The 26,919-nt window shown below is 42.6% G+C and overlaps 16 protein-coding genes across 16 annotated transcripts; 8 read left to right on the top strand and 8 right to left on the bottom strand.

The window, feature by feature from the left end:
• Positions 1-130: 130 nt before the first annotated feature.
• Positions 131-2,626, top strand: ARO80 (Aro80p; the record flags this gene model as incomplete). The annotated part of the gene is made up of 1 exon (XM_003678884.1): positions 131-2,626. One exon carries the CDS (start codon positions 131-133, stop codon positions 2,624-2,626), a length of 2,496 nt encoding a protein of 831 aa, XP_003678932.1.
• A 564-nt stretch (positions 2,627-3,190) lies between these two features.
• GIS4 (Gis4p) lies at positions 3,191-5,206 on the top strand (the record flags this gene model as incomplete). Its single annotated transcript, XM_003678885.1, has 1 exon — positions 3,191-5,206. The coding sequence occupies one exon, from the start codon at positions 3,191-3,193 to the stop codon at positions 5,204-5,206; it is 2,016 nt and encodes a 671-aa protein (XP_003678933.1).
• Positions 5,207-5,323: 117 nt separating this feature from the next.
• Positions 5,324-7,573, bottom strand: SIP1 (Sip1p; the record flags this gene model as incomplete). The annotated part of the gene is made up of 1 exon (XM_003678886.1): positions 5,324-7,573. One exon carries the CDS (start codon positions 7,571-7,573, stop codon positions 5,324-5,326), a length of 2,250 nt encoding a protein of 749 aa, XP_003678934.1.
• Positions 7,574-7,748: 175 nt separating this feature from the next.
• Positions 7,749-9,149, bottom strand: TDEL0A03920 (uncharacterized protein; the record flags this gene model as incomplete). The annotated part of the gene is made up of 1 exon (XM_003678887.1): positions 7,749-9,149. The coding sequence occupies one exon, from the start codon at positions 9,147-9,149 to the stop codon at positions 7,749-7,751; it is 1,401 nt and encodes a 466-aa protein (XP_003678935.1).
• A 987-nt stretch (positions 9,150-10,136) lies between these two features.
• Positions 10,137-11,261, top strand: ERG6 (sterol 24-C-methyltransferase; the record flags this gene model as incomplete). Its single annotated transcript, XM_003678888.1, has 1 exon — positions 10,137-11,261. One exon carries the CDS (start codon positions 10,137-10,139, stop codon positions 11,259-11,261), a length of 1,125 nt encoding a protein of 374 aa, XP_003678936.1.
• A 308-nt stretch (positions 11,262-11,569) lies between these two features.
• TDEL0A03940 (uncharacterized protein) lies at positions 11,570-13,213 on the top strand (the record flags this gene model as incomplete). The annotated part of the gene is made up of 1 exon (XM_003678889.1): positions 11,570-13,213. The coding sequence occupies one exon, from the start codon at positions 11,570-11,572 to the stop codon at positions 13,211-13,213; it is 1,644 nt and encodes a 547-aa protein (XP_003678937.1).
• Positions 13,214-13,364: 151 nt separating this feature from the next.
• On the bottom strand, positions 13,365-13,766 carry DYN2 (dynein light chain; the record flags this gene model as incomplete). The annotated part of the gene is made up of 3 exons (XM_003678890.1): positions 13,365-13,595; positions 13,648-13,670; positions 13,745-13,766. 3 exons carry the CDS (start codon positions 13,764-13,766, stop codon positions 13,365-13,367), a joined length of 276 nt encoding a protein of 91 aa, XP_003678938.1.
• Positions 13,767-13,918: 152 nt separating this feature from the next.
• SNX41 (Snx41p) lies at positions 13,919-15,697 on the top strand (the record flags this gene model as incomplete). The annotated part of the gene is made up of 1 exon (XM_003678891.1): positions 13,919-15,697. One exon carries the CDS (start codon positions 13,919-13,921, stop codon positions 15,695-15,697), a length of 1,779 nt encoding a protein of 592 aa, XP_003678939.1.
• Positions 15,698-15,938: 241 nt separating this feature from the next.
• RPN9 (proteasome regulatory particle lid subunit RPN9) lies at positions 15,939-17,129 on the top strand (the record flags this gene model as incomplete). The annotated part of the gene is made up of 1 exon (XM_003678892.1): positions 15,939-17,129. The coding sequence occupies one exon, from the start codon at positions 15,939-15,941 to the stop codon at positions 17,127-17,129; it is 1,191 nt and encodes a 396-aa protein (XP_003678940.1).
• A 23-nt stretch (positions 17,130-17,152) lies between these two features.
• On the bottom strand, positions 17,153-17,884 carry BNA7 (arylformamidase; the record flags this gene model as incomplete). The annotated part of the gene is made up of 1 exon (XM_003678893.1): positions 17,153-17,884. One exon carries the CDS (start codon positions 17,882-17,884, stop codon positions 17,153-17,155), a length of 732 nt encoding a protein of 243 aa, XP_003678941.1.
• Positions 17,885-17,943: 59 nt separating this feature from the next.
• Positions 17,944-18,780, bottom strand: TIF35 (translation initiation factor eIF3 core subunit g; the record flags this gene model as incomplete). Its single annotated transcript, XM_003678894.1, has 1 exon — positions 17,944-18,780. One exon carries the CDS (start codon positions 18,778-18,780, stop codon positions 17,944-17,946), a length of 837 nt encoding a protein of 278 aa, XP_003678942.1.
• Positions 18,781-19,014: 234 nt separating this feature from the next.
• On the top strand, positions 19,015-19,227 carry MRPL39 (mitochondrial 54S ribosomal protein bL33m; the record flags this gene model as incomplete). Its single annotated transcript, XM_003678895.1, has 1 exon — positions 19,015-19,227. The coding sequence occupies one exon, from the start codon at positions 19,015-19,017 to the stop codon at positions 19,225-19,227; it is 213 nt and encodes a 70-aa protein (XP_003678943.1).
• A 100-nt stretch (positions 19,228-19,327) lies between these two features.
• SPT5 (transcription elongation factor SPT5) lies at positions 19,328-22,327 on the bottom strand (the record flags this gene model as incomplete). The annotated part of the gene is made up of 1 exon (XM_003678896.1): positions 19,328-22,327. The coding sequence occupies one exon, from the start codon at positions 22,325-22,327 to the stop codon at positions 19,328-19,330; it is 3,000 nt and encodes a 999-aa protein (XP_003678944.1).
• Positions 22,328-22,520: 193 nt separating this feature from the next.
• On the top strand, positions 22,521-23,042 carry RAD33 (Rad33p; the record flags this gene model as incomplete). The annotated part of the gene is made up of 1 exon (XM_003678897.1): positions 22,521-23,042. One exon carries the CDS (start codon positions 22,521-22,523, stop codon positions 23,040-23,042), a length of 522 nt encoding a protein of 173 aa, XP_003678945.1.
• A 10-nt stretch (positions 23,043-23,052) lies between these two features.
• On the bottom strand, positions 23,053-23,694 carry ERV25 (Erv25p; the record flags this gene model as incomplete). The annotated part of the gene is made up of 1 exon (XM_003678898.1): positions 23,053-23,694. One exon carries the CDS (start codon positions 23,692-23,694, stop codon positions 23,053-23,055), a length of 642 nt encoding a protein of 213 aa, XP_003678946.1.
• A 225-nt stretch (positions 23,695-23,919) lies between these two features.
• Positions 23,920-26,883, bottom strand: CYM1 (pitrilysin family metalloprotease; the record flags this gene model as incomplete). The annotated part of the gene is made up of 1 exon (XM_003678899.1): positions 23,920-26,883. The coding sequence occupies one exon, from the start codon at positions 26,881-26,883 to the stop codon at positions 23,920-23,922; it is 2,964 nt and encodes a 987-aa protein (XP_003678947.1).
• Positions 26,884-26,919: the final 36 nt, after the last annotated feature.

A 26,919-nucleotide genomic window follows, 5' to 3' on the forward strand; every position in this document is an offset into this window, starting at 1 on the left:
ATCCCAAGCTTCCAATTAAGAAGGCTGATATAAACATCTTAGGGCGCGGCCTATTACGCTACACTGCAAGTAGAGTCTCAGGGTCATCACATATCAAAAAGGTTATATCTAGAGTATATTGGTCATAACCATGGATCAAATATCCGAAGTACGTTCAAATAAAGATACCAAATGGCGGAGAAGTTATAAAGCCTGCCTTAACTGCCGATTGCGTAAGATCAAATGTGATATGGGACCACTTGACAAACCTCATGAACCACCTTGCAAACGATGCAAAAGAGAAGGCAAGACATGTGAGTTCCTACAGAGCAGGAAGAAAAGTGTTTTTAAGAGACAGCACAGGACTAATGGCTTGGAACTGCAAGATGAGGTTGAAAAGCACGTCGTTATAACACATGAAGTTGATGTAGGCGGTCCATCTGACAGAATCGAGCGCCACTCACGAAATAAGATTGATGGTAAATGGAGGTTTGAGATAAGTTCCATGCAAAATGCGTTAGAGTTTTTAGCTAAAGCTGCTGGTTCAGTCGCTAAAGAAGATAATCAATTGCATGAAATCAAGCAGATTGATCCATCGCAAGTTTCAAGAGATGACTCTTCATGGAAGGATCTTACTCCAACTTCCTTTGAAGCTTCTAGAGCAGGCATTATGGCTCCACTGGAAGCAGATGAAGGATCGAGTAGAAAAGCCGTACCGTTGATCAAAAAATTAAGTAGTGTAAGGCCCAAACCATGCATTAAGCTATCAAACCTTGAATTCATTGGAGGTTCAGATCAGTTGACTGAAGAAGAAGTTATAAAACTAGTGGATGTTTTTTTCCTGACAATGTACCCTTTCTTTCCCCACATACCACTACAATTACAAGATCCAGAAGAATTAGCACGATATCCACTGTTACTATGCTCAATAGTAACAGTATCTGCTCGGTACCACTCTTTCTGCGATATTGGTTTGAAAGACAACATGCAAAATAACCGTAATATAGAAGTTCATGAACAACTTTGGATTTATTGCCAAAAACTTATCTCACAAACCATTTGGGCAGAGGCAAGTACGAGATCGATAGGCACTGTTCTAGCGTTTTTACTATTCACTGAATGGAATCCCAGAGCCATCCACTGGAAATGGTCAGATTATGCGAACAGCGGCGACTCAAAAGATAGAAGCAACGATTTTTCGATATCGAGAGACTCTGAGAGACTCACTGGTATGGCTGCGATCAGGCGAAGTGACCGAATGGCCTGGATGCTTACGGGAAATGCAGTTAGATTGGCTCAGGATATGGGATTTAATGAAACCAGTAGTAAGATCTTTACTGCGACACATATATCAGAGACACACACCGCAATGAACGTTGGACAGCGGTCCACACTGACTGAGTCACTGAATGAGATCAATTTGGGATCAATTAAATTTCCCCGCAACAATTCAGTCGGTAATGAACAATTTTATCTGGAGAAAATCCTCGAGAATGATGATAGCAAGGATAGATGGACTAGGTTTCTACATGATATTCGAGACGATTATGCACACCACGACGAGGGTCCCTTGACCGACATCGAAAGGGAATTTCTTAACGACGAATACGTGTTGTACTACACTGCGGACGGCGATTCTAAGCACAGAGACTCTTCGAATCTCCTACCGTTCCCATTGAGATTCTCGAAGATTCAAAGAGCCAAGATCGAGTTGTTAAGAATAATCACCGTAGGATTTGAGGCAATTTACTGCACCAAGGACAAGCAACAATCACTGTTCAATGACCCCACCCGCAATCTCTCTCTGCTACACCTTATTTCTCCACTAATCGAAAGCTGGTACAAGAGTTACCATGACTTGTTAGAACCTGCGGAAGGTAAACCTTGCACAGTAGACCTTTGTCGAAACAAGCGAGAAGTACACTACGTCGTTAGAAAGATTGATCGTGAAAGCTTGATCTGCGAATACTACTACTGTCAACTATACATCTACTCTTCAGCCTTACAAGTGGACGTCAAAGAGGGTCAATTGAAATTACACGAGATAACACGTAGTGCCAAATACGTTGAACTAGCCTACAATGCTGCCAAAATGTTATTAACATCTGCCACAAGACTGCACAGACTAAATTTGCTCAAATGCATGCCCGTAAGATGGGTAACAAGAATAGTGAAATCGGTAGCATTCATAGTGAAATGCTACTTAACGCTAATGGGCAACGCCGTGGTGAATAACCCACTGGCAAACACCATCCTCAAATTAACAGTGATCCCAGCTGAAGACATCTTAAAAACGATTCACACCGCCGCGCTAATTCTCAAAGAAGCCTCCCCTGACGAACTGCACTTGTGCATGCGTTACTCCACGATCCTCATGTCCCTATGCTCAGAGATGAGAGAATCAGAAGACTACACCACCGATTCTCCCACCCCAGGGACAACCTTCGGACAAGATAACGATCCGTCACCTATCCAACCCCTGGATACAGCGATCCCTTTGCCAAATGACGTCGTGGACTGGTTTTCTACAAGCGATGAGATCGGTTTGGAGTTTGTCGAATCCTGGGCCGAAATGATCGAACAACGTTATTTACAGGGCTCTTCATACAGCCAAAATTTGGGAAATGCCGCAGACACCCCCACATAGCTGGCACAGCCATTGAACAATGCAAGATCGCCACTATCAAACCTACGATTATCCTCTTCTTCTAGCGGTCTTTGATGCGCATCTCGATGATATTTCACTTTTTTTTCTACATTTCTCTTGCGCGATTTCTGACTTTTGCCGGCTAAATTTTTCAGTTTTCCAGCTCATCTGCAAATGTTAAAGAAAAGAGTAATGCTGAAATGACAGCAGATGTGGTTCAAAATCACTCGCTTAAGGCATTAGAATTGGGGAAATTTGGGAGTTTAATGCAGGTTTATTTATGAGGAAATTGCGCCCTATCGGGCAGCCCTGCGTTCCGAGAAGCCGTCGCTGAAAACGGCTTTTAATGTGATGAATTGAATGCGAATTGAGGCAGCCATTAATTCCTCTTTCTCGACCGACCTTTGGTTTTTTTAAAGAGTAAGACCTCTTTGTCACGATAGTTTGACCCCGTGTTAGGTGTTTGTCTATCTCCTTATCGTGTGTGAATTTTTGTTAAAATAGAGGTGAAAGAGAAGATTCCTTTGGTTACCGTAGTGGAAATAGGATAGAAAGCTTCGCGCGATGCAGAAATCAATCAAAGTTGATGACTACTTTGATAACGATGATAATGGGTTGTGGTCTTGGTATTTGTCGCATATACGAAGTGGTGATTTCGAAGAGTTTAGTAGAAACAAGCTGAAAGTCACTTTGCTTAGAAGATTTTTGAATAGTCATTTTGATTCGAACAGGAGTCATTATGGACAGAACACGAAGATTTTATTTGTGTCTATCCCAGATAAAGTGCATAGGGATCTATCCTTACTCGAAAATTTTCTAAGGGACTATTTTCATTTGGAGCACTTGGAGCATATTGAAATTACTAAACTGACCCAGTCGCCAGTTTATAACCATGAGAATCATTACATTCTAATTGACAAACTGAACAATTTTGATGACCCAACTTTTCTTCAGTTCGCGAGCACTAGGTGGCAGCAGCAATTGTCAAATCAGCAGAGTAATAGATTATCGGATAGGCAATCAGGGAGTATACCGAATAACGATTCAAGTGTCGAATTTAATAAGAAACCATGTGGCACCGTTACGGAGAGAAGTCGAGCTGGATCATTGAGTTCGTTCTCAGCGAATAGTGGACCTTCTGACCTGGGCAGCGATACTGGTGGGCTGCAGAATATTGAAGTAAGGTCTATTCAGTCCGAGAGTACTGCTGGTCAATTCAATCAAATACCCATCAATAGCATAAATGATCAGGATGATGAGAATGAATCGATTGTCTTGGATTTTTCTCATTCATTACTGCGAAAACAAATGGAAGAAAAAAAATCGCAAGCACAAAGGATAAGACAACAGGAGTACAGTGCTGACACCAATCAAACCATCACCAACTTGCATACTAATGATAAAGATACCAACGCATCGGATATTTACAGTCCTGCCATCTCGGAGAACGTGTCGATAAATAGCTATGAGGACGAAAGCATGCGGGATGGGAGTGATAGTATCACTGCTAAAGATAGCTATTCAGGTCAGCCACTGGCTTTAACCACTACACATTACAAAGATGATACCCAGGGCAGTTCCGATGACTCCCAGGAGGAGAATATATCGGAACTATCCAGTGTTAGCAGGTCTATGAAGAGCCTTGGGTCCCAAACATCTCTTGGTGACAATAATGACTATGAAAACAATAGTGACTCATCAGATTATTCTGTGGTCTCCATCTTACCTTCCATTTCAATAAGCGATGCTCGTGGTCATTACAGGTTGGTCATGCAATCTTCATTATTGCAAGATCCTGAGACAAAGGAGATATACACGGCCATCAGGCAATCCAACAATCAACCCACAGTTGCTGATGTAGATGATGATTGGCTACTCTACGATTCTCAATTCTCGATGAACAATTTACAAATGCTAACATTACAGGAACTGTTGGACATGAATCGATCTTTCCCAAAGATCATCTTTTACAGTATGATCGTTGTTTCGGATGAACAGCAAGAATTGTTGCAATGGAGCAATGGCATGACACAAAAAGAAGACACAGCAGACGCTTCGTCCAGCATACCAAGGGCAGATTCTTATGCTTCTATGTCAAGGGATCCTCAGCAATTTTATGCTAATATGGATGATGATGATACCTCGTTATCGGAGCAGTCAGGCCCCATGATGTACGCTCCTACTAGGTTGCAGTCCAACACTAGCACAGCGCACAGGTCTATTCGTACCGTCAACAGTATCGGCGATTGGGCATTCGTTCATAAGAACGAAACGAAGCGTCAAGGCAGTCATCGAGGTTCGACGAGTCAGGCCGGAGTTTCTGGAGTGCAGTTTGATTCAGATAACCAGAATCTTCAATTCTTGCATCCCGAACGAGTACATTCGCGGAACGGGTTATCCAAAGTCAGCACCATGGCATCACTAAACCCTGTGGAGAGATCCAAAAGTACCCCGCTGCCTGTGATTCTTATATCATTCAGTAACCTTGATGGCGAATCCAAGCATTGGAAGGATAAAATTACAACATTTAGACGTAAGAAGAACCATAGACAGCATGAAAAGGGTTGTATAATTATGTAATACAAGATAACAATATTTTCAATAACCATCGTCTTCTTGATATTTGGTTTAATCTTATCGCTCATTCATCATTAAATACATAGATGCTAATCAAACATACATAACACTGACTATACTTCACTTCTTGCCCTCCGCCTTTGGACCACTGGCGTAGTAACAAGGAGCGTATACTACTTGAGTGATAAATTTACCCTCGTATCTAGTAGTACAGCCAACACTGATCATTTCATCTCTGATACTGCTTGTCAGTAGATGGTTTAAGTTAACATGTGGAATGATATGATTCAAACCGCTGGAGTTGCTTCCCAAAGAGTTGTGCTTTTGAAACTCGTTGAAGATCTTGTTTAAGTACGTCGAGTTCAGATACACTGGTAAATCTGGCACAGTGTATTTCTCCAAAAACAACTGTTCTGCAGTTTCTGCATCGAGAAGTCCGCCCTGTTGAAGGCTAACAAACAAATTATCCTGATTACAATCCACAACATTCTCTAAGAAACTAGGCTGATCATATGATGGCGGGTTCATTGGAGGTGGTGGTGGAGTTGGGAATTGATTTTCATCACTCTGGCCTAATACGTTACCTGCTTTAAACAGCTCGGGTATCTCATTCGAGTATTCGTATTTCTTGGGTTGCAATGCTGTGACCAGATCTATGCTACTAAGTGTTTGATGTATTAATGGCGATTTTCTGACCGCTGAATTACATCTGCTTACACCAGTATAATCCGAGTAAGGGGTTCCAGACCTCTCTTGTTTGTTGGAATATGAAGAAGTATGACGTGCCGCTAAAGGTGGTCTTCCCGGCACGGGCTGCACCAAAGGCACTTTGCCCGGAGATTCGTCATGATGTTTACCAGTACTAGTGCTTGAGTCAGATTGTGGGGGGTCGATTCCCATATTTTCATGGTAGTCGATTTCATTTCTAAAAGGCTCGACACTTTCATAACCAGGGATGACTTCGAACCAATTAACGATGTTACCGACGGAGTCTGTTGCTGATGGCAATAGGTTTGAGTGTCTGATTTCACCATTGATAACGAATTGAAATTTGTAAATACCAGGTGGCAATGAAAGATTTGGAACATAAAAGTTGTTTTCCTTCTCGTCGTATTTCATGGAAAAGGTGCCATGGAATGATTTGTCAGATGGATCAAAATTTAGTGCTGACGCAATATCAGTACTGATGATAGTAATTTTACATTTGGAAGGGTCTTCAATTTGGTCCCTCCATTTTAAAATCACATGAACTTTCTCTGGTTCTGTATTTGAGATTATGGAGCTTGAACTTGGTGATGCCGACGATGAATTCCTCATTGTTGGAGAAGTCTCGACCTCTCTATGTTCGACAGACCCTTTTTCAAAGGAATCGATTCTATTGAATCCATTGTCGTGAGCCAATCCGTTCAAACGATCATTATTCTGAGCGGTAGGTTGGAAACTGGGTAGAGAACCGTCATAACTTAAAGATTTTAGTTTTTTCGCATCCGGCACGTTACCATTCTCTAAGCTCTCGTAGGATACCGAGTTACTACTAGCTTTCAAATTTGATACATGACTTGTATTGGGAACCTTGGATTTCTTTGCAGGTCTTTTCCTCTTCATATCTCTCCTCAAAACATTCTGTAAGAGTGATTGATTCAACACGACATCTTCACTTTGCAAATACCCATCATCACTAATATCGTCGAAATCCGAGGTATCTGGATCGGCGTCTGTGTCTTTTGCCTTGGAACCACTTTGAGTTGGTGAATCAAGGTTCAATGCAGAGTATATATCTAGGGACGCGGAGCTTACGACATCGCCTGACGTGGACCTTGAACTAGTAGAATGTAGTTCACCGTCATCAAGCAAAGTCTTTTTCAAAGCTACCACACTGGGACGTTGAAACCTATGAGATGAGATTTCCTTCTGTTGATTTAAACCATTCTGCAATTTATTCTTTAGATCAGCTGCCGGAACTGCAGCCTGTCTCGTAGGTTGTACTGTTGGAGTAGAATGACCCGGTGTTAGGAACGAAGGCACCTGAGCATTTTCATTAGAACTCTTTAACGATAATCCAGCCATATTATCTCTTATATTTTCAGTGGAACCTGTGTTTGCCGGAGTCTCTTCTGCAGTGCTGCGAAGTGAATAATCCGACTTGAACAACGAAGGAGGTTGCGGATGAGGATGGCGATTTCTCTTGGCATTCATCGAATGTGGACCGACATGTCTAGTGTTCCTACTTGGGAAAAGCTGTGACGTGATACTCTGTTGTCTTCCCGAATTCATTTCATTCCCCAATTGCGCCCTTCTGAAAGGGTGATTTGCATCCAGCACACCGTGCGGTTGTTGCTGATGTTCTTGAACCGAGGGCGAATTACCCATGGCTTGAAATGGTGATTTGGAGGTGATTATTATGGTTATAGTGGTTGCATTCGGATTTACTCTGCTTTAAACCCCTTCAACGTCTTTCTTGCCGGGTGACGGACAATGGTTTGCTTCGTCATAGTAGAAAAAGTTTAACACACATAATAGTAATAATGGATATTTAGGAAGGTATTTACACGTCCATGTGCTTATCGAGTACGCGCTGGACATCCTCAGCTTGGACGACTACTCCTTTCTCGGAACACTTGGCCTTGGTCATAAGTTCACCGCACAGGCCGTCGATATCGATGGCCGAGTATTTCGGATGTGTAGTGATACGGTCCCAAACTTCGGAACACTTGAGTAGTTTACCGTCGCGTGAGGGGACAACGTCAGTCTCTGTCTTGGGCTTAGGTCGCGTTTCTTCAGCAACAGCAGTAGTTGTAGACGGCTCTTCGTTTATTAGGTTTTCATTGACGAAATTATTATCTGTAGGCTCGACTTCATCTAGGAGCTCGGCAAAGAGGCTATTTTCGTCTCGATGCGTTCGGAAGAACAGCCCTTCGTCATCGTCTGTAGGAAAAGCCATGGTAGGGTCGATAAAGGGCAGTTCGGGTTGTGATGGTGGTGTTTTCGTTAGCTGTTTCTTTGATGGAGCAAGACTTTGTTGACCAAACGCTGGTGAAGCCACGGTATCCCAACTATTTGTAAGAATCTGTGGTGATGCCACCTGTGGAGAAGCCATCTGGGGGGTAAAACCAGGTATGGGACATTCCCGCGTCCCGCAAGCTTTATTCATCTTTGTGCAAAACTGTGAAACCTGTTCATCGAACTGATCATCGAAATTGAACTCATTTGAAAACAGAGGGTCCGCAGTAGAATCCCCTTTGATGGCAAATTGTGGTAATTTTTGTGCATCGTCACTGTAAAAAACGTTGTCCATCCAACCTGTGGTGGACGTAGAAGTAGAAGTTGATCGCGAAGCGGTAGACCTTCGTTTATTGCTCGGCGAGGCAGCCGAGTTTACGGACGCCGAAGAAGACGAAAGCATCGACGAACCCGGCGAAGGGAAATGTTGTGCTTGTGCCTCTGCTTCTTTACGGTCCTTCCATGGGAAAGCAAACGTAAAATCCATCTTTTTCTGTACACTTTGCTCTATTTCCTTATCCGTAGGTTCTGTACGCTCATGCTTTGCAAGGTAGTCAAGTACCTGTAAATCGTTAGCCTTGGCAGGACGATACTTTTTCAACTCGTTGACAAGTGTAAGCAGCTGAGAACGTAGAAACTCTGATTCAACGACTGTATCACGATTCGCTTGCTCGAGGCTTTGCACTTTATCTTCCAATTCCTTCATTTTCTTCTCCTTACGTTCACGAAAAGCTCTCTGAGCTGCTCTATTCTGAGCAGTACGCTTGTTCTTTGTCTCCTCATCTAGTGGTTTACGACCGGGTTTGCTGCCCTTGGCAGCAGGAGCCATGGGAGAACTACTCTGTTCCAATGGTCTCTTAACGGTCGATGCACTCATTGCACTCATTGAGCTCGTGTTGGACCGGGTGCTTGTTCTTGAGATGAGCGGTGGCAAAGCCCGCTCCATCCTTATAAATCTACCACCTTTGTAAGATGACTCTAGAAGCACGGATGGCGGCGCGGCTTTACCACGGAAATAACTAGATACCTTCAGGGCTACCCGGAAATCCGCTGTATAGTCACGTGACTCACTCCATGATCCTCTGTAGAGTTCTCACAACCCTGTACTACTAGTAGCTTTCCATCTTGCTTGAATAGACTCACATAATCCAATCTACTGTTGTGCTCTCTATTTTTGAAAAGAGTAGAACAAAACAATAACAAAAAAAAATTGACAACCGCGTTTAAACCAAACTGCCCTTACTCCTCATAAAACCTATCAATCTGTCTCAGACATTCCAATAACCTCTGTGCTCAAACATCCCGATCCACTTACCACTGCTTGTCCTCTTGTAGTGTTATGAAGAGAAGAATTAAAACTTTAACCGCCAATCTTTTATTACGGCCGCGAATCGACTCCCCTGAAAAAAGCGTTCCATAGAAAAGGTATGCTATAAACCGATATATTGACTATTTCATATACAAAGACGTAAGACTAAACTCGACATAAACATAACAAAAGAGCAAGTCTAATTTCATTTGGAATCCAAGAACTATTCACCATTAGACAAGGTAAATTAAATTATTGATCTTATTATTTTTATGAGTTCAAATCTTCTCTTCCTCGCACGATCTCAATGCAATTCAGAGAAATAAGCTTATCGTTCGATTCGTTTAAGACTATGCACATTCACGATATCTTTCTTACTGACACGAGAAACATCAGCTCAGCCTGGTCCCTCTCTTAATGGTCCTTCGATTGTATCTTTAGAATCGTCGTTTAAGCTAGCTCGCTCGCTCGCTCGGTAGCTTCCTCGTTTAGGTCGTCGGCTCGTTTAGCCTCGAGATCTCGAAATTTCATCTCGAAGCACCCAGCACTGATAAAAATCAGCGGGCTATCAAGTTCAAAGCTTCAATATCCAGCCCTCTACCAATAGAATAACACAGACTAAAGATGTCTGAAGTAGTTGAATTAAGACAGAGACAAGCTCAATTCACCAAGGAATTGCATGGTGATGATATTGGATCCAAGAGTGGGTTTGCTGCTTTTGTTTCCAAGAATCGTTCTGCTCAAAAAGAAGCTGTTGAAAAGTATTTGAAGCATTGGGATGGTAGAACTGACAAGGATGCAGAAGAAAGACGTCTGGACGATTACAACGAATCTACTCACTCTTATTACAATGTTGTGACCGATTTTTACGAGTATGGTTGGGGTTCTTCATTCCATTTTAGTCGTTTCTATAAAGGTGAAAATTTCTTTGCTGCAATGGCAAGACATGAACACTATTTGGCATACCAAGCTGATATCCAAAAGGGAGATTTGGTATTGGATGTTGGTTGTGGTGTGGGTGGTCCAGCTCGTGAAATCTCGAGATTCACTGGTTGTAACATCATTGGGTTAAACAACAACGATTACCAGTTGGCCAAGGCCAAATGGTACGCAAAGAAATACCATTTGCAGGATCAGCTGGATTTTGTTAAAGGTGATTTCATGAATATGGATTTCGAACCAAACACTTTTGACAAAGTCTATGCGATTGAAGCTACATGTCACGCGCCAAGTCTGGAAGGTGTGTATAGTCAGATTTACAAAGTCTTGAAACCAGGTGGTACTTTTGCCGTTTACGAATGGGTCATGACTAAGAATTACGACGAAAGTAACCCAGCTCACAGAAAGATCGCTTACGAGATCGAATTGGGTGATGGTATCCCAAAGATGTTCTCTGTCGATGTTGCCCAAGAGGCACTCAAGAGCGCTGGTTTCGAAGTCACTGTTGCCCAGGATTTGGCTGACTCTGACGATGAGGTTCCTTGGTACTATCCATTGACTGGTGAGTGGAAGTACGTGCAAAATTTGAGCGACATTGGAACTTTCTTCAGAACTTCCTATCTTGGTAGAAAGTTTACTACTGCCATGGTTTCACTGCTAGAAAAAGTCGGTGCTGCACCAGAAGGTTCTACTAAAGTGACCAATGCGCTTGAAGAAGCTGCAGTGGGTCTTGTTGCAGGTGGTAAGGAGAAACTTTTCACCCCAATGATGCTTTTCGTCGCCAAGAAACCCGTGGATGCCAAGGAGTAATTAAGCTTTTTCTAGTCATACTACGTATTCTCTGTATATTCAATTTGCCGTTGTTCAATTTGCCGTTTTCGCTATTTTGTTTGATTAATTGCATGCGCTTGTATTTCACATGGTGCTGCAAACTTTCAAAAGGACTGCCACGTTTCTTGCCCTTAAGAAAAGCGATGGGTTAAAAGGTGTCAGCATGTGCCTAGCAATAATGCCAAGACTTTGTTTCGACACTATGGCTATTATTTAAACTGGTGAAATATTGTACGCTCTGAAGGTGAAAGTTGTGTCTTTTTTGCATGTCGCTAGAGATTACCAAGATGTCAAAATATGATACTAAACATATCGATCATCCGGTGTTAAGAGATATTCCAACTTCCTTGGGAGAGCTTAAACATAGATTCTTGACTCAGCCTTACAGGGAGATTACAATCTTGAACCCTCCCGAGAAGAGCAATGTGGTCGATGAGGATACGGAGTTGGCTCCTGTGAATGAACGTACTGGGATGGATAAGTACTGGGCTATTGTCACTACTGGTGCAGGTCTTTTCTCCGATGGTTACATCAACAATTCTATCAGTACTGTATCGTTGTGTTTGTCCCTTATCTATGGGGACCAGTATACCAATTCTCGTGCCATTCAAAATGTTTCTTCCATTGCGTTTGCTGGTACTGTGGTTGGGCAATTGAGTTTTGGTTATATTGCGGATTATTACTCACGTAAAGCTGCTATGTTGATTGGTACCACCATGCTGATCTTGCTTTCGATCCTGTGTGCTGGTGCCTGGGGAGTTGGTACCACTGGTACTAACGCTGGTGGGTTATTTGCAGCTATCACCGCTTATAGGTTCTTCCTAGGTATTGCTATTGGTAGTGAATATAGTTCTAGTTCACCAGCAGCTGCTGAAGCATCGAATTTGTTGCCTGCAGGTAAAAGAAACAGATACTTTTGTCTTTTCACTAATTTTATGATTGATTTTGGGTTTGTTATCAGTGCTTTCGTGCCAATGGTTTTATTGTGGATCTGTACTCCCAAACATTTGACACCTGTATGGAGAATTACCATTGGTTTGGGTGCTCTCCCACCCATTACTTTGTTTTACTTCAGATTGAAGTATAAAGAAAGTGCAGCATTCAGAAAGACTAAGTTTAGAAAAGTTATGCCTTATTGGAGATTGATCAAATTTTACTGGTTCAGATTAGCCGTTGTGTCTATCATTTGGTTCTTGTACGATTTCTCCGCTTATGCTTTTGGTACTTACTCTTCGATTATCATCAATATTGTCTTGGGTGAGGACGCTTCTCTTTACAAGACTTTTGGTTGGAACGTTGTGTTTAATTTGTTCTACATTCCTGGTGCATTCTTGGGTGCTTTCTCTGCAGATTGGTTTGGTCCTCGTAATACTTTGTTTGTTGGATTACTCCTACAGGCAGCTCTTGGGTACATCATGGCTGGTTGTTTGGAGCATTTACGTCAACACATTGCCGGTTTCGTTGTCGTGTACGGTATCTTTATGACCTTGGGTGAATTTTCTGCAGGTGATAATATCGGTCTTTTGGCTTCCAAGGCGTTTTCTGTCCCAGTGAGAGGTACCCTTTACGGATTCGCTGCTGCTATCGGTAAAGTTGGTGCATTTGTTGGTAGTTATGTGTTCCCTGATATTATTAAGAACGCTGGTGGTTATGATACCACTACCGGTTTACAGGCACCATATTGGGTGGCTTCCTCCTTGTGTATCTTTTCAGCTTTGCTCGGTTATTTCTTCTTGCCCGATGTTGACCAGGAGGCTAGTATGGAAGAAGATGTTAAGTTTTTGGAATATTTGAAGAGTACTGGTTACGATATTTCACAACTGGGTTACGATAACGAAACGAAGATTAAACTCGACATTTCTGATTCATCACCTTCATCCGACGGCGATATGAAGTTGAACACTAAGGATGAGACTTTTGAACTGCATTGATTCGATTTTAAACCAGATTTTCCTTATAAACGTTAATAGATTAATATTTAAACTCATTCACATTCTTTTAAAAATCGAAAAGCTCGTTTTTGCTTGTTATTGAGTCTCATTAGTTCGCTTACTTGAAGGCATCGTTGAATCTGGGTTCATTTCAAGCAGTCTTGAACACCAAAAACGCTAAAGGACCAACGTAAAAGTACATAAAGTGGCCCTTCTCATGCGTAACGTAACTGCCAAAGTTCTTGCCAACTATTACGTGCCATGTTTTGCCATATTTTACATCCAAATGTTTCTTGATTGAAGCTGCAATATCACGCTCCAATTGGCATTTCTCAATGGCGTCTAAGCTGATGGCAAACACATCTTCCTTCATATCATCAGACTACCATTAGTTAGTATAAACGCATTATTTCTAGGGGATTGAAGTAACGTACAATATCTGAAGCTTTCAAAACAGCTTTAACAATGGGGAAAGAGGTCAGTCAAAAAATGCACAGTATGGTGAAAAGGACAATGAACCGAGGAACATACGATTACCACTAGACTGGCTCATTGTGAACACTTTCAGTGTCTTAGCTTTTTGCAAATAGTTTAAACCGTTGAAAAGGGAGGAACTTTATCTATTCGCGATGCGCTAACTGAACAAGTAGGAACAGAGAGACAACGTAGGACTCATTAAGAGCTAAAAGGGCTCTTAGATATATTATGAACATATTCGGAGAGTCTGACGAAGAAGACAACAACCCATTTAGCGGAACTAACCACCTTTATGCGTCCGGAATCGCAGCTGTTGCAGAGGGAGAGGATGATTTCATCCCTAAAGGTGCGATAGTTGAGGGAGAGGGAGAACGTACTAGTGAAATAGGAGAAGCACCTGAAAGAGACAGTTCGAATGATGAAGAGTACGATCCTGGTCACATAGAGAGTGTCGGCGGGAACACGACGGGAACTACAGGTCAATTTGAGCCCTATGTGTCGTTATCGATGTCAATGGCCAACACAGCAGTTCCGGAACATGACGATGACACAATCATACAGATCGTAGAAGCTGGCGATTACAAGGATCCTTGGGGGAAACATGCCATCGGTTATGCAATTAGATACCAAGGGAAGGAAATAATCAGGCGCTATTCTGAGTTTGATACTTTGCGTCAGGCTCTAGTAAAACTGTTACCAACCATTGTTATACCACCCATCCCATCAAAGCATCCATTAATCAAGTATTTTTTACGACCACTATCGGCTGAAACTGACTCAAGGATTATAGAGAAAAGGAAACGAATGCTTTCATCCTTTTTGAACAACTGTTATTCCATTCAAGAAATCAGAAACCATGTTGTGTTTACCAAGTTCCTCGATCCCGAGTATTCTTGGAAAGATGTGCTGAACTCGCCACCCATTGTCATTTTACCAATGAATAACCTTCTGGCTCCTCCACTCAACCCTACCAAACCAAGCCCTTTGCATTCTTTGTTGCCTGGTCAAACATCACTCTCAAGATTGGATCCGACAGCGCATAATGGAAGTACCACTGAACTGGAAACTCAGTACGCTCAGATCGAGGGGCGTTTGAGAAGATACAAGAATTCCTTACAACCATTACAGAAGATTTTGAGACAACATAGATTACATTTCCATTCTTTGTCATCTTTATTCGCGGAGCTGGGGGCTTACTACAATGCCTTTAGCTTGCAGGACAACGTCATAGGATCGGAATCATTGGCTGCACAGACGAAGTCTCTATCAGATGGTATAGAAAGGATTGGACATGGATTTGACGTTAACTATGTCAGCTCTGAGATTTTGGTCGATAAATTGCTTACCATACTAGAAGAACCATCTGGTGAAATCCTACAATTCTTAGAGGATGCCAAGCGAGTCATTCATTTCAGGAAACTGAAACAGTTACAATATCAGATTATAGAAGCCACCATAGCGAAAAGGGAGGCTCGAATCAAAAGCTTGAAAGAAACTCAAAACCAGATGAAAAGGCTCGAAGATGCTTTGCAACAAAATGCTCTTGAATCGCCAACTATCGCTGAAGCGATGAGACACTTAGAAACCACGAGATCCACCGACGAGACCTCTAATGGTCAAATGCAAGAGACAGATCAGCCATCACCCACATCAACAAGGCCCTCGCATGCATCGTTCATGAAGCAAGCAAAGAGAGGCAGAGGCAAAAGAAGAAGTCGTAATGGCGAACTTGAACCTCACATGCTTACTGAAGAAGAACGACAAGAAGAAATCCAAAAACTGCAGAAAGAAGTGGAAAAGCTCAACGATTGTTTTAGACTTACTAAAAAGGACATGGAAGATATCAATCGCTCATCATTACACAGCTTAACTGCTCTGTTGGAATTTATTGATCAAAAATGGGTGATGATGCTCAAGAGTTTCCCCAAATCCGTGCTCAGCTGGCTGACCGAGTGCTTAAAAGCCTGGAAAAACGCCAAAATTGCTGTCAACAATATCGAGACCTGATCTTTGACCACGATTGAACCTAGAATCCGATCTACAGCCTATAACTATTGAATCGATTCCAGTTCTCTTCAATGCGGCCATCATTGTCGACTCGCGCTGTCCGGTTTTTGGACCTTCCGGACAAAAATGTTGAAATAATCTTAAGCTGGCAGATTCATTTTGCCACCTCCCTTCGAAGACAAGACTGTTTTGATATACATCAAAGTAACTAGGATCAGCGAAATAGTGTCCATCGCCCAATATGCCTACCTCTCATGAGATTGATACTGTGTTGACGACCCTTCGGATGGAAGCGGACCCCGAACTTGCTCCCCTTTTCCTAGAGTTTGAGCAACTTTACGAACCAAAATTGTGGCATCAATTGACCCAGCGATTGAAGGTACTTTTTGAGGATCCTAAATCCTCATCAATCAGACTGAGACTTTACTCTAATTTTGTCACCAAGTTTTATGATAAAATTAATCAATTGAGTGTAGTGGAGTTCCTATTACAGTCCTTAAAGCACCACGAGGACCTTGATGAATCCCTTAAGCTTTTGACCGATCTACAGGAGTCATTTAAACAAATTGACGAGAAGAAGCAGAGAAACGATGGTTTGAAGGACCATGAGAATGGCTGTTTACTGATAGAAATTGAAGTTGCAAGAATTTATCTTGCTAAGAATGAACTAGTGAAAAGCAGAGATCTACTAGACGAATTGGAGAAGACTTTAGACATCCGTGATGCGGTTCCATTGAAAGTTACAAATGCATTTTATTCCGTCAATGCTGAGTATTACAGATTAAAGAAGGACTTCAATTCATTTTACTATACCAGTCTGCTTTACTTGTCTACCATTCCACCACACGAAAAGCAACCAGAGGAAAATGCAGACGAGTATAAGGAATTAGCATACAATTTGAGTCTTGCTGCTCTATTGGGTGATAAAATCTACAACTTCGGGGAACTATTGCATCATCCTATAATGAGGAGTATCACTGACGATGTGGACTACAACTGGCTGTTTGAACTGTTGAGTGCACTAACAGTGGGAGATTTCGACAAGTTCGAACGTCTAGTTGATATACAGATACCAAAAGTGCCCATATTACATGAAAACGAATGCTTCTTGAAGCAAAAAATCTGCCTGATGACCCTTGTGGAGAGTGTATTTGTCAAAAACATCAGAACCTTATCCTTTGATGATATTGCCACCGCTACACATATGCCTAAGGACAACATTGAACATTTGGTGATGAGAGCTATTAGTTTGAATTTGATCAAGGGATCTATCGATCAAGTAAACGAACTGGTATCTGTGACATGGGTTCAACCAAGAATTATCAACAATGAGCAAATTGACAGAATGAAAGACAAGTTGGTTGAGTGGAGACAAGAGGTTTCTGCCCTTGGTGAAAAGATTGACGCTCATGGTAAATCTATATGGGTCTAAGCCTGATGGAAGCCGAGCTTTCTTCAAGTGAAGACAACATTACTTAATAAATAGTTCGCCAATTTTGCATTCCTGTAAACTTCTTCATGACTTCCCATATCATTGAAACATAAAGTAAACGGTATTGCGGCTTTTTGAAGTAATGATGACATGTAATTTGTTTGACGAAGCGTTAAAAGTTCATCGCGATACGAGTGAAGAAGGTGAATGGTCTTGAGATTTGATGGTATTCTGTTTATTGATCGATCGAATTCCTCGAAATCACGGGAGAAATCCTTGTAAGCTTGGGAGACAAAATAGTCGTAACTTGGGTACTCATCCAGTAGTTCCGTCAAGGAGTAAATCCCATCGACCAAGAAGACCCCCACAAGCTTTGACTTGACCAGTTGTAATTTATCTGGCGATGGGAAAAGGTTCTCGTCTGAGACAGATACCTGCCACGCCAAAGTTGCCCCGACAGAGTGACCCAGAAGTTGAATCGAAGTTAGCTTTAATTCTTGAATCATCCTGTACAGATTCTCAACCACATCCTGTAAATGAACTGGATGTTGCACTTCTGGTGACAACCGGTAGTCAATACTAGCTAATACGTAATCGACTGTACCAGTCTCAATCATCAAATCACTAAGCTCCTTAAAATCGTTAGCAGTATTGTTCTTATCTATCCAAGCACCTCCATGGATAAACACCAATGCATTGGAGGTACCTTCAGGCCTGTGAAAGACCTCTGTTCTGTCATACAAGCTTTCTTTCATGTTTCTTTGTACAAATGCATGCGGTTGTTATACAGGGTTCAAATTATATATTGAATTATTTAAGCATTGGTTTCGGGCACTTTTGGTTTAGACCATTCAACACGTAAAATCAAGTTCATGAAACCTCTACCGTCTAGGAAATGTAGAGCTTGCTCAGCGATCTCTTCGCTAGCAAATGTGACAAATGAAAGACCTCTTGATCTACCGGTTTCTCTATTTCTGACAACAACGACTTTTGGAATAGGAGCGAATGGAAACAACAATTCTTCTCTTAGAGTGTTTTCATCAGCATTCTCATTCAATTGCGTTATCTTCAAAGTAGCCATATCATCACGCTCTCTAGAGTCTCTGTATGCATCTGAAGAAGGATCCTTAGCACCAGCACGACGAGATGGAGGAACATACCTGGAACCACCCTCAGCAGCAGCAGCAGCAGCGGATGAAACTGGAGCTTCTTCCGTAGCTTCTGCACCTGGCGCTGCGGCACTGCCTGGATCTTCTAATGCTGCAATATCGTTTAATATACTCTTGAAAGGACAGTTCATAGTGTAATGCGCGTTACCACACAATCTACAACTGATAACGCTATCCGAGGTAATCTTTGCCTTTTGAGTCTCCTCTTGCTCCAATTGTCTCCAGTTTCTACTCAATCTCAATTGAACTTCTTCACCAAGTTGCGTAGTCGAATGGTTTGGCCCCGGTGGAGCGTTCTTCTCCTCACCATATTTTTTCCACTGTCTTCTAGCAGCTACAGACTTGTGAACCTTCTCTGTAACCTTGATCTCTTTCACTTTCTGAGTAACTTTGTATTTCTGTCCATTCTCAGTTCTGTAGGTAATGACAGTCTTGGAACCGTCCGAGTTCTCAATAACTTCCGGCTGTAGAGTTTCACTCATTCCCAATCACTTCTACTGTCCTCAACCGACTCAATAAGGCCTCCTGAAGCTAATATTCCTTCCCGAGAAGGCTCTTTTAGCTGAGAGATGAGGTCTTAGCGGAAAATTTTTCAAGACGTATGAAATAACCCAAGCTTTTACCTTCAAGAAAGACGAAATTTCAACTGATCGGTGACTAGTTGAAGCTCATCGAGGACTCATCTGGGATCCATTGAGTTTTGAGAGTGCATTGTGATGGCCAAGGCTAAGTCTAAGAGTACTATCATCAAGCTTATATCCTCGGCCGCGACCGGGTATAGCCGTCATGTTACTGTTAACAGAGGAGCTCCGTTAGTGAAGCAAGTGAGGTATGATCCTGTAGCGGAACGCCATGTTTTGTTTACTGAGGCCAAGAAACGTAAGATTGCTGAGAGAAGGCCTTTAGACTTTCTACGAACTAATAAATGAGATCGTTATTCTGTAAATAGTGGCAGCCTGGGTGCTGTAGACGAGTATATACATAAGAAATAGCTTAACCGGTTTAATGAGACAATTACATACATACAAATTAGTGAGAACCCCAACTGCTTCCACTGCCGTTATTCGACTGTTCGTTCCATGAGGATCTATTGCCGTTTTCCTGGTTTCCACCCCATGTAGAGCTGTGGCCTTGGGTGTTACCGTTATTACCCCATGAGGACGCTCCTCCGCCGTTGTTCTTGTTGCCACCCCAGGTCGAGGTACCACCGTAGGCAGATTTGTCCCCACGACCTCCCCAAGCTGAAGAAGCACCGTTAGTGTCACCACCTGAGGCCCAAGTCGATGCTCCGCCCCAACTGGATTTGTTACCCCAGGCACTGTTACCACCCCAAGTAGAAGTGGCACCTGTACCTTGACCGTTCCAGGCAGAAGCTCCACCCCAAGATGATGCGCCTCCGGCAGGTTGGCCACCCCAAGCAGAAGCTCCGCCCCATGTAGATGTACTGCCCCATGTGGAGGCTCCTCCTCCACCGGCACCATGAGAATTTACAGCTGGTGTCTTACCACCATCGAACGAGCTCCAGCCGGGAGTCATACCACCAGCGAGTGGTTGGTTTGTAGCGCCAAGGTTTCCACCGGTGGCCATGTGTCTTGGTGCACTGACATAACTTGGGCCTATTCTTGCCTGTGGGAGTTTACCTCGTCTGTTTACCAGCTCATCATACGTCACACCTTCACCACCTTCACGATTGTAGTATGTCAGCCTATGTTTGTCGATAGTAATGTGCTTATTCTTGGAATGTAGTTCAACGGTAGCATTTTCCCCGTTAACGTCTTTAACAATACCTAGTTGACCTTTGTAACCAGCGGAACGAATTCTTACAGTCTTACCCAACGCCAGATCACGGCCCATCCGAACCTGTTGTTGTGGTTGCTGTAGTCTTGCCTGAGATGGTGGTCCCATCTTGGAGACGAAATCTGGATTTATTTTGTTCAAATCAAGCTTACTGCTTAACATGTTGTCCTTTGATGCAATAGCTTCAACATTCATTGGATTTACAAGGAAAACACCAGCATTTTCCAAAATCTTCTTGGACATCACGAATATTTGCTGAGATTGAATGTAAAGCACTTGACCTTCTCTACGAGCACCGACTTTCTCCATAACAGTATCACCGATCTTGATCTCGTTACCACCGGCATCGACTGCCGCTACACGAGCACGCGCAGTATTGATTTTGTTTAGAATGGAACCCTTGGTAATGGTCGACACTTTACCGGAATCGTCGATCACTTTGAATATGTCATGACCTGCTTGGATAATACATGCAGCGTTCTTGGCGCTTAGTTCGACAATATCATGTAATGCGAACTGACTTGATGTAGGAGTTGAGTCGATGGATTTCGTTAGGTTATTGGCCGTGATGGTAACTTCTTCTCTTGTTTGATTAGACATGAAAGTTACTTGCCCATGTTTTACCGTTAGAACCAAACCAGCATCTCCCTGGTGTTCACCACTTACAACGGTAACATGATCACCAGGTTCGAAAACTTTTCTCAAACTCGACATCAAAAACTCTAAAGGTTTGGTAGGGAACTCTGGAACCTTGACGGTAGCCACATCTGAAGCAGTCTTGATGACAATACCCTTGGAACCACGTTGTTCACCGTTCAAAACTTCCACACGATCACCTGGTTGAAAAGTGACACGAGCCGCTTGAGCCTTCTTTATAGTTTGTGATATCGATGTCAAATCTACTGCACCTTCTTTGGAACCAAAGCGAGCCAATTCTTCGACAGTTGGTTGTATATTTTTCGTTTCCACATGCTGTATCCTGAATGATTTGTACAAATAACCATCAACGTAATCGTCATTTCTGTAAGTGAAATGATGGTCGTCTCTCTTATACAGATTGGCTTGATCCAACCTTAATGCCATTGTTGGGTTGAAAAGTTGCGCTGGAGCTCTATGAGCAAACGTAGGTCTTCTGGCCTTACGTTGATTAGTCGAGGGATCAACATCGTCGAATTTTCCGTAATCCAGACGTGGAACAATCTTCAGCATTACTTCTAAATTGTTCTCACTTATCTGGTCAACGACGGCCAGATCACCTTTATAGATACCTCTCTTAATACGCACATAACTTCCTTCTTCCAAAGCCACATCGTCGGATTTATTAGGCTTTAGCAGTAGAGGCAATTCCTGAACAGGGATCAGTAGTTTTTGAGAAACGTAAATGTCGGGCACACCATTACAAAATTTCTCGATCACTGATTGTTTTGGAGCTTCAATATAAATTCTCCCCGTATAATTATCTCTCTGGAAAATGGACAAAATCTTCAACTTCTTATTCCCCATAGCTCTGTCCAAATTAAATTTCTTCTTAAGCAATTTACGAACCAGTTCTTTCTCCTTACCTGGTCTACAACGCACACCCCAAATTGTGGCTGTATCAACACTAGGTAACAAAAATCTCTGAGGAACATAACCATCTTGAGCCGCAGCACGATACTGTTTCGAGCTGCTTCTACCATAACGTTCTCTCAACTCCTTCGCTAATCGTTGTGCATCCTCTTCTGACGATTTATTCAAGTCTTGATCCAGTTGCCTATGCAGTCTGTCCTCTCTATGTGCTTCCGCGCTTTCATCGTCATCATCTCCTCTAGTAATGAAACCTTCACGAATCAACTCAGATTCTTCCTCGTCTTCATCCTCATCTTCGTCATCACTCACCTCAGCTTCGATATCCAAGAACCTATTCCTCTCCTGACGCCTCTTTTTGGATGGTCCACCTTCTTCTTCATCGTCTTCATCGTCTTCATCGTCATCGTCGTCCTCGTCTCCATCCTCATCTTCATTCTCTTCACGGCCTCTCTTCTTGTCGTCACCCTGGGCATCTTCTGATGGCCCTTGCTCCTCTGATGGAGCATTAGCATCCGCTTTCTCCTCACTAACGGTTTCATTATTTACTTCACCATTATTCTGGTTCTCTTCAGCGGCAGAAGGCCGCTCTTCTTGCGCAATAGGTTCCACAGCTACTGGCCTACTTTCCTGCTCAGTATCAGGCATGCTAGGCTGCTCTTCCATGTCCTCTGGCCGTCTATTACTGACTTGATTAATCGTGGCCGTCTGTCTTTAAAGGGCCTTTGAAAAGTTTTCCCAGCCGGGTAAAATAAACCCAAATCTTAAGCTTTATTCACTACCAAAGAGCGATGAGCTGGTTATTGAAGGTTCATTAGTAGTCACTGGCGCTGCTTAGGATGGTCTAGAGTGGTGGCAAATGGAATTGAACTATAAGAAAGTCGAGTCATTTCTAAAGGCTCCAGTTCCACAGGATATTGAGGATGAAATACTGGGTGCTTATGCGACGTACAATCTGGAACGAGATATGAGAAGTGAGGATCTTAGGAATTACTTTGAGAGTTTACAATTACCCAGAGAACTTTATAAGATGGTCGGAAAGAGTGATTTGACTGTGGAGGGAACAGACGTGGTGGATTTTGAACGGTTGCTGCGATGTACCTATCATTTACTGGTGTTCATGGATAATGAACAGATTATTGATGAAATGTGGGGGCTGTTGGTTCAAGCCAGTGGCAGAGATCAGAGTTTCCCCAACGTTAAGTTGAGGGACCATGTTTTGAGTATAAAGGACTTGCAAAAGGTTTCGAATTTTGTCGGCATAGATCGAGCCAGTGGGATCGTAGAGATGATTAGTTGTGCTACGAGCGGTAAGAGGGTCTATATGACGTATCTGGACTTTGCATATGTAATGGGTAAATTGGGATATTTAAGATTTTAAACACGGTTTCTTAGATGATATGCTTGGACTTGAAGTAGTTCTTCAAGTAATTAATCTGCCATGCACCTAGACCAATCAGAACCAAGATGACTAGGATCGAGAAGTTTCTCACTCTTCTGTTAGTAGATTCATTTGTATCTCTTAGTCTTTCCTCCCTGTTCTTCAAATAAGTCAATTCATCGACGATCTCGTCAGCCAATTCTTCAATTCTACGTAGTTCCACTTCCACAGAGTTCAGCTTCTCGCTAGCACTGATCATGTTCCAGTCACGGGCCTGCGATCCACTCTCGATATCCAGCTCCACGGCTCTGCTCATGGATCTACCAGAGTATGAAGCAATATTCTCCAAGCAGACGTCGAATGAAGTAGTTGAGGGGGCAGTAAACGCGATACGAGCTTCGCCCACAAGGTCCTTCTTTCTACGGTACTCATTTCCTAGCGAATCACGCACATACAGGTTCAAAGTCTGACCGTCATTGGAGGAGCCACTAGTCGTAATATCTATAACCACTAATTGGCCCTCACTCACAAAATCACGAACACAAAATGGTTCGGGTTTAGTCGTAGCTGCAATGTCAAAGTGAAGCGCGGAAACAGTGCTTGATAGCACAGCAAAAACGACCAAAAAAAATTTCCAGTAAGATACCTGCATCCCGACTATACTTCCTAGTGGCTGATTGAGATCCAAAGAGCTTGCAAAGGCCTTTCTTAGGTCTCTGATCAGAAGTTACTCTTAAGTTCGACGACTTTTGAAATTTCAAGTTTAACGCGTGTCACCTCGAAAAATTCCAGGCGAAAAATCATTGCCAAATCGAAAGAAAGTAGTGGATTAATATACATATTTACAGCGTGTTATTGATCTTGAAATTTATACAGGTTATAGGCTCTTGATTTGCCATTTTGGTGGTATTGTCTTGCCCTCAATCACCGGTCCAATCACTGCATTGGCGCCCGTTTGATCGAGCAAATATTTCTCTGTAACTCTATGGACATCTGATAGCGATACATCAAGGAGTTGCTCTCTCCTCTTTTGTCTCATTTCGTCAGTAACACCTGAGTAGAAATGGGTGACACCTTCACTCTTCCTGCTAATTGGTGCGTCGACTTGTTGGAAAATAGTCATCTTTGCCTCGTCAAGTTCTCCCTTGCCCCATCTGGCGTTGTTCAGAACGTATGAACCGCTCTTGTCAAAGGTTTGCAGAGATTGTAGTGGATGTGGGTCTCTGTAGGAGAAGAAATTGAAGAGACCGTCTAGCGCACTGTAACCAGCCCCACCGCCATAGGCCCCACCTTTCTCTCTCACCTCACGGTGCAAGTACTTGAATGTCAAGATGTTGGCTAACACTTGTAAAGGAGCGCCATCCGGATGGGTATATGGAACACCTGGAAGTGACTTACCGGCATAATGAACTTGAAATGGAAAATCAATGAGAGTATTGGTCTCTGACAGTGGTAATAGGGGGAACTTCGATACATCGAGGCCTCCCTTTGTGGTTCTTTGAGGCATCTCTTGAACAAATCGAGAGATTTGCGACTTGACCTCATCAGCAAGTGGTTGAGAATCTGTGGTAATGAAGAACTGAAGATCTTGAGATCCAATAATCCGCTCCTTTAATTCGATCAATTTGTCCACTAGGTTGGTTTGGAAAGCCTCTTCGTCATCCATTGAATTAGCCAATTTTGTAATTAATTGTAATTGTTGAACACCATTTAGGCTTTCACTGATGGCCTTACTGTTGCTGTAATGAGCAGCAGCGTAGTCTCGCGCAAAAGTATGTCCTGACTCTGCGACGGCAGACGTGTTGGAAGAAGCAAGCGATCTGATTAGAACCTTAAGCTTCTCGCTATGTTTGCGGAAATCGGTCTCCACTAACAATTTTTTCCAAATGCTAAAAATATGATCTGTCTTTGAGTTTAGAGACCACCCATCGAATCTGAAATACAAGTGTGGTTCCAAAGTCAGCGGGTCAGAAGAAACGTCAATGTGGGTGGAGATGCCACCGGTGTGTAGTTTCATAGCATCCTCAATCTCACTATAATCCTGTGTTGAAGTACCCAAGCTTGTCAAAGAATCAGCGAACAATGGCAAGTAAGGATACAAATCCAATGGGATGGCCTCACTTAACTTTCTCTTTGCCCTAATATATGTAATCCCATTAGTATCGGTGATGCGACTCATAGTGCTGGTGTTTTGTCCGTTGACTTTGTAGTTAGAACCGGTACGTGGTATGTCACTTATCTTCAAACTAGGTAGGCAAGATAAATCTTCTACAGAGTTTTGCTTCTCTTGTAGTAGAAGACCACGTTTGTAGATGACATCTTTATCACTCTCGTTCAGTTGGTGTAGTTTTTTATTCAGGCGAGTCTTTTCCTCCTCTTCCAAAACAGTTGAAAAATCCTCAGAACCTTGCATTGAATATTTAAAACATGGTTTGTCGATGATATACTTGCTGATCAGATCTTTGAATAGAGCGTCACCCTTTCCCTCTAAATCCTCGCGGAACCTTTGTAATGTCTCATCAAATTGCAATCCGTCGAAAGGATCCACCTTGTTTGTCCAGCCGGGCAAAACGGAATACAGAAGTTGCAACCCAAAATCAGATTTGTGATCTTTCTTACTCAACTCCAACTGCTGGATAATAGCTTCAATCTTTTGACGATCAAATGGTTTTGCAAGCACTTCCTTGAAAATCTCATTGACTGTTTCTCTGAATTTTGACAAGTCAGACACACCTTGTAACCCGATGGTCAAGAAATTGACCGAAGTCGATGAATCGACACCAGCGTTGACTGACAAATCAAGACCAATTCCCGATTCAACCAACTTTTGGTAAACAATAGAAGAGTGACCATCCATCAATATACTTCCCAATACCTTGAGCAAAAAACTCTCGTACATGTCCTGTGGAGATCCACATAACCAGGTCATAGAAGTTTTCAACTGCTTGTCAGAAGGTAACATAGGGTCAACTTGACCCTTGACATTCACTTCCACATCCTGGTTCATCTCAATGGGAAAGAGTGCCTTTTTGGAACTCTTTCTCTTCCCATATCCTGCAAATTCTTTACTCAAAGTCTTCAAAGTATCTTCCAAAGGCAAGTCCCCATAAGTAAAAGTTTTGGCGTTAGAAGGATGGTAGTTTGTTTGGTGGAAATCCACAAGCTCATTATAATGAAGGTCCGTGATATACTGTGGATCACCACCAGAATTGTTCAACGATGGATAAATAGATTCTTGGAACTTAATCCAGAAGTAATAATTGGCATTCGACACTTGTCCCTTCATCTCATTATACACAACACCCTTGAACACAATATCACTATTTTGGTCCTCCACATTCATATGTTCTAGTCTCCAGCCTTCCTGGTAAAAATCCTCAGGTTTCAACAGAGGATTCAATGTAGAACTCAAATAAACGCTTCTCAAATTTGCAAAATCGGTCTTATTCGTTGTAGAGAAGGGAAAGAAAGTATAATCTGGACCAGTCATCGCATTCATGAAATTAGCCAATGATCTATTTAACATCTTGAAGAAAGGATCACGCACAGGGTATTTGTAGGAACCACATAACGTAGTATGCTCCAAAATATGCGGTACACCGGTGCAATCTGGAGGATTAGTCTTGAATCCAATACTAAAAACATTATTTCTGTCATCACGATCAATGTGCAAATGCTCAGCGCCCGTATGTCCATGGATCAGGTGAACAGCAGTCAGTTTTAGCTCAGGGACTGGCATAACTCGCTCTATGTCATAACCATGAATCGATGCCCCAACGGGGTACTTTCGCAACACCTGTCTCTGCGCATAGGTCGTAGCGTACCTTTTAAATCGCAACATCGTCTCAACTAGCGTTCCCAATGGACTATTTCAGAA

The sequence above is a fragment of the Torulaspora delbrueckii genome, chromosome 1 (assembly GCF_000243375.1).
Source record: "Torulaspora delbrueckii CBS 1146 chromosome 1, complete genome".
Taxonomy (NCBI): Eukaryota; Fungi; Ascomycota; class Saccharomycetes; order Saccharomycetales; family Saccharomycetaceae; genus Torulaspora; species Torulaspora delbrueckii.